General features: G+C 40.3%; 1 protein-coding gene across 1 annotated transcript; it reads right to left on the bottom strand.

Moving 5' to 3' along the window:
• Nucleotides 1–452: 452 nt before the first annotated feature.
• LOC123965757 (prostasin-like) lies at nucleotides 453–4,071 on the bottom strand (the record flags this gene model as incomplete). Its single annotated transcript, XM_046042122.1, has 3 exons — nucleotides 4,050–4,071; nucleotides 1,836–1,998; nucleotides 453–727 (listed from the first exon to the last, which is right to left on the bottom strand). Coding segments are annotated over exons 1-3 (460 nt in total), but the record flags the coding sequence as incomplete, so codon positions are not given.
• Nucleotides 4,072–4,397: the final 326 nt, after the last annotated feature.

Below are 4,397 nucleotides of genomic sequence, written 5' to 3'. Positions count from 1 at the left end.
TTCGTAGTACAGGCCACTGATCTGTATCACATCTGTATCTCCCTGCCTCTGTGTGTGTTTGAGAGAGTCTTCCCTATCCTGAGTACCTGATGTGTGTCCCCTGGTTGTGTCCCACAACGCTTGTTTGCTCTTGTATAAATGGTTTTCAGTCCCTCTTCGGTCATTGCAGTATGTTGTGGGTTCTGCTTGTCTCTGTGAGGTTGCATTTACCAGTTTTATTTGGATTTAGTTTCGTCTAACAGATTATAACCTTCGTTTGAACTTTCTATCATGCTTCCATGGAAGTCACATTATTCTGCTTTTTGCTAATACACCTTGCAAACTGATGTCAGCTCTCCACTGTTGTGCGTTTGGGCTCAAACCTGCTTATCACTCGATAAACATAGTTATAGGCACCACTGTAATCAGACTGTTTCTGAGAATAAATGTAATCCAGGTCCTTTCTGACCCACCTCCAGATCCAACATTGCCCCAGCCGGTGGACCAGGAGACAGTCCCCTTGTAGTAGGTGCTGCCTGTGGCTGCCAGACAGACGGGCTGAATGTAGATGGTGAAAGTCACCGGAGAGGAGAGCTTCAGGAGGCAGATGTCGTTGTCAATATTTCCAGAGATAAAGTTGGGATGAATGATGATCTGTGATACTGTCCGAGACACTTGATTGGGGTTTATTCCCTGTAGACTCTGGAGACCCAGATACACAGTCAGAGTGCTCGTGCTTACGCCTGATCTGAGGTAATCAGAAGAGAAACAAAACAGTGCAAAGACATAAAAAGTACAACTATAGTCAAGAGCACTTAAACAAAGACGATTGTACGACCACGTCTGTGGAGTTATTACGGTTATAATGACATACGAGCCACGTCTGCCGGCAAATATGAAACGATGCGGCAGCAGTCCCTGGGGATTTATTGATGGAATAATGTGTTTTGGAATTGACTGAGCAGCAGTCAGCACCCACGAGCAACGCAACACTAAGTTACTCCAGCCGTTTCAGCGATTATTTGTTTGTCAGGTAACTTTTAATGGCTTGCCCAGAGACATTCAGTTTACTTTCTAGCTCACCAAGACATGCTGTTGTTGTGATGTTAGCTATAGCAGCAGGAGAGCTGTATCATTGCCTGGAGCTGCTGTGCTGCTCTGGGACTGTCTCTTTCTCTCATGTTTACTTTACAAAGCAAGTAAAAACAGTTTGCTAACCCAAAACCTAGCTCATATTAAACAGTTACATTACTTGCTGTGTCATTGTTCACTCTATATCATGGTGTTGGATTTCTGAAGATTAGCTAACCACCCACCTTTATGAGGCAGAGTTCATAATATTTCGTTGAATTTACAAAGAAAATATTCTATGTCAGGATATATATCGTTACTGGTATATAAAATGACCTATATCGGGATGTGAGATTTTAATCATATTGCACAGCCCTAGTAGTCGGACTACAAACGGAAACCAGATACTAAACTTGCCTATAGAGAGAGCTACAAAAATGAACTCTAAAATGCATCCTAAACTCTTGCTGGAATAATCCTCTTTTTTTTTCTCTCCTGCCTCTTAAAGCAGCAGTATCCATCCTTTTTGGCTAATGACAACTCAAAATGAATCATTGTCTGCTGATGTACATCATCACAGGTTAAAACACACAGATTGTCTCCTTGGATGGTGATATCTATATATTTTTATCTGTCCTGTCAATCCTCTCAAGAACCTGTCAGATTTATCTTGCGACCCCTTGGAGAGATTCCTGCCCCCAGGTTGGGAACCACTGCCTTAGACAGGCTGTTTACACCACTGCATGGCATGTTGTTTATTTGTCACCACCCTACCCTCACATTACCTAGCACAGCATTTAGCAGTAGTCAGCACCCATTGATTGTTAATGAGGGTTCCTGCGCAGAAGTGGGACCCAGAGGTTCGCAGACTGGCCTGCCAGGGCCAGCTGCCTGGAGTGGCCACCTGTCCTCCAACAATCTTGGTGTTGAGTGGAGGCTTACCGCACACTGAGGAGAGAGACAAGACACAGTGGGGAAATAATAAAAATAAAGAAGCTATTGACGATGTTTACGCCCCAAAAACATGTTTAAAGACATAGAGACAAATTATACTGCATTTACAGTCCTATACTGTAGTTCTGCGACTCCTGTATGGCAGCTTTGCATGATTCAAAGTTAAAAAAAAACAATTCTCTGTCTTATATTGACTCTTCATGTAGGGCTTCATTTCAGTGTCTGTCTGAAACAAGCTGTAGATGTTTCGGTCTTTTTAAGCCCTCCCTCAAAGCCGACTGTCTTCTGATTGGCCAAAACCTGAAGCATGTTACCAGGCTGTTGTTGTGCTCAGAGGTCCAGACAGACTGAGCGTAGCTGTGCGGAGCAAATGATCATACATGAAACACCTGCTCCATCTGGCTCCATGTGTCGTAGAACAGAGCCAGCTGTTCATAACGGAGCGTTCAGAACAGGAGGAAATCTGAGTTTTTTGCTTAAAGGGATTTCTTTTAAATACTTTAACCTCATTATTATTCCCCATGTTTAACATGAACATCTAACACTGTAACATTGTAGTTAATCATAAAATATGGAAAAGCATAATATGTCTCCTTTGAAATGTCCCAGTGAGAGACAGACAGACAGGAAGTAAAAAAGTGAGCGTAGAAATGATGACTTACCACTTAGTTGTGACTGAGACTCTGAAAACATAAAACAATGATACATTAATTGTGTATTTATATATACTGATATGTCTTAGCTATAGTTCACATAATTACTTTAATTGCATGCTTACAAAAAACTCAACTACAAGGACAGACTGAAAAGAATAAGAAAAGTTTTAAGGTGGCTTTAAGTTGCAGAATTATAGGTCTGTGTGAAAAACAAATTCGGTGCCTCTAATTTTCAAATCAAGCACAATTCAACTTAGCTTGCACTACACTAGATTTCTGGCTTGAAAAATATATACAAATAATACAAATGTATGAAAGATGTGGAATATTTTTAGGAATGTTGAAAAGCTGACACTAAACTACAGTGGTGGCTTTAATTTGCATGAAGAAGTATAAAGGACTACAAAGACTCGGAAACGTGGGGATGTTCTAAATAATCCAATTTTAAGCTTGAATAAATCTCGTATTGCTAAAGTTTGTAATTATTTTTAGTATGAATGGGAATTCAACCTATAATGTTTGACAAATGTGGAGTATTTTAAGGTTTGGTTGGAGTTTGCAGTTACTAGATAACACTGATATAAACAACTTTTACTTTCAGATGCAAAACTTCTGCATTTAACCCATCTGTGTAGGGGCCATTGTGCAGCATCCAGGAAGCAGCCAGGAGTTCGGTGCCTTGCTCATGGGCACTTTACGCAATGGTCCGTGCTGCACTTGATTTGTTGACCCTTCAGTTCACAAGCAAAGTCCCTTTAGACTGAGCTGACGTCGCCCACATTAATAAAATACTTGAAAAAGACGTGTGTGTGTGTGTGTGTATATATGCCCCACTGACCTTATTATCCCAGTTTAAGCATCGAGCAGTGCGTGCAGAGACACATACAATATGAACACACTTGTTTTTCCTTATACTGTATGGTCGGACTCCAGGTCATCCCTTCTTTGTTGTTAACATACAGTGACCTTTGGGGGGGTTTATTTTGAAACTTCCTGTTAAGATGCAGTTACTGTCTGGGGACTGTCTGGGGCTTTTGTATTGAAAAATAAGATCCATCCCTAGTTCCCTGTTAAGATGAAGTTACTCTACAGGGCCTATTTTTTTGAAAAACTGTCATTTCCTGAGTTCCCTATTAAGTACAGTTACTGTCGGGGTCATTTTTAAAAATGAGGTCAATCTAATGTTGCCAGTTAAGAAACAATTACTTTGTGGGGCTTTTACTTTGGAAAACTAGGTTGAGCCTTATCTTCCTTTCCATAGAGACCATTGGGGGATTTTATTTTGAGAAGCCTTGCTCATCTTGACTCTTCTGTTATGATAAGGTTTCCACATTGGTTTTAACAGGGCGTAACTTTCATCACCTCAGAAAACAGAGAGAGAAGATTTACCTGGGGTGCCCTCAGCACACATGTAGGCATGACTGAAGTAAACTCTTTAAATGTGCATGTCACACCAATGATTAATCAGTTCATTTTAATTCAGTTATAAACCCCTGGACTTTTATAGCTCCTGTGTTTCAGAAGGTTTCAATCAGCACAACATGAGGAATCTTTAATGCTGAATTATATATATATATTAAAGACTTTCCTGCATTCTGATTAATTTTTCTGCACCAGTTTATGGTGAAAATGTTTTTATTTATTTAAACAGAAACACAAAATCTTGCTGGCAGGTGACAATTCAAACTCTTCAGCCTAACTATAACAGTATGTAAGTCAGTGCACCTCTCAGTCATT

This window comes from Micropterus dolomieu, unplaced genomic scaffold (assembly GCF_021292245.1).
Source record: "Micropterus dolomieu isolate WLL.071019.BEF.003 ecotype Adirondacks unplaced genomic scaffold, ASM2129224v1 contig_11171, whole genome shotgun sequence".
Classification (NCBI taxonomy): domain Eukaryota; kingdom Metazoa; phylum Chordata; class Actinopteri; order Centrarchiformes; family Centrarchidae; genus Micropterus; species Micropterus dolomieu.
Note: the sequence above shows the minus strand (reverse complement) of the source record. Positions and strands in the feature narration are given on the sequence as shown.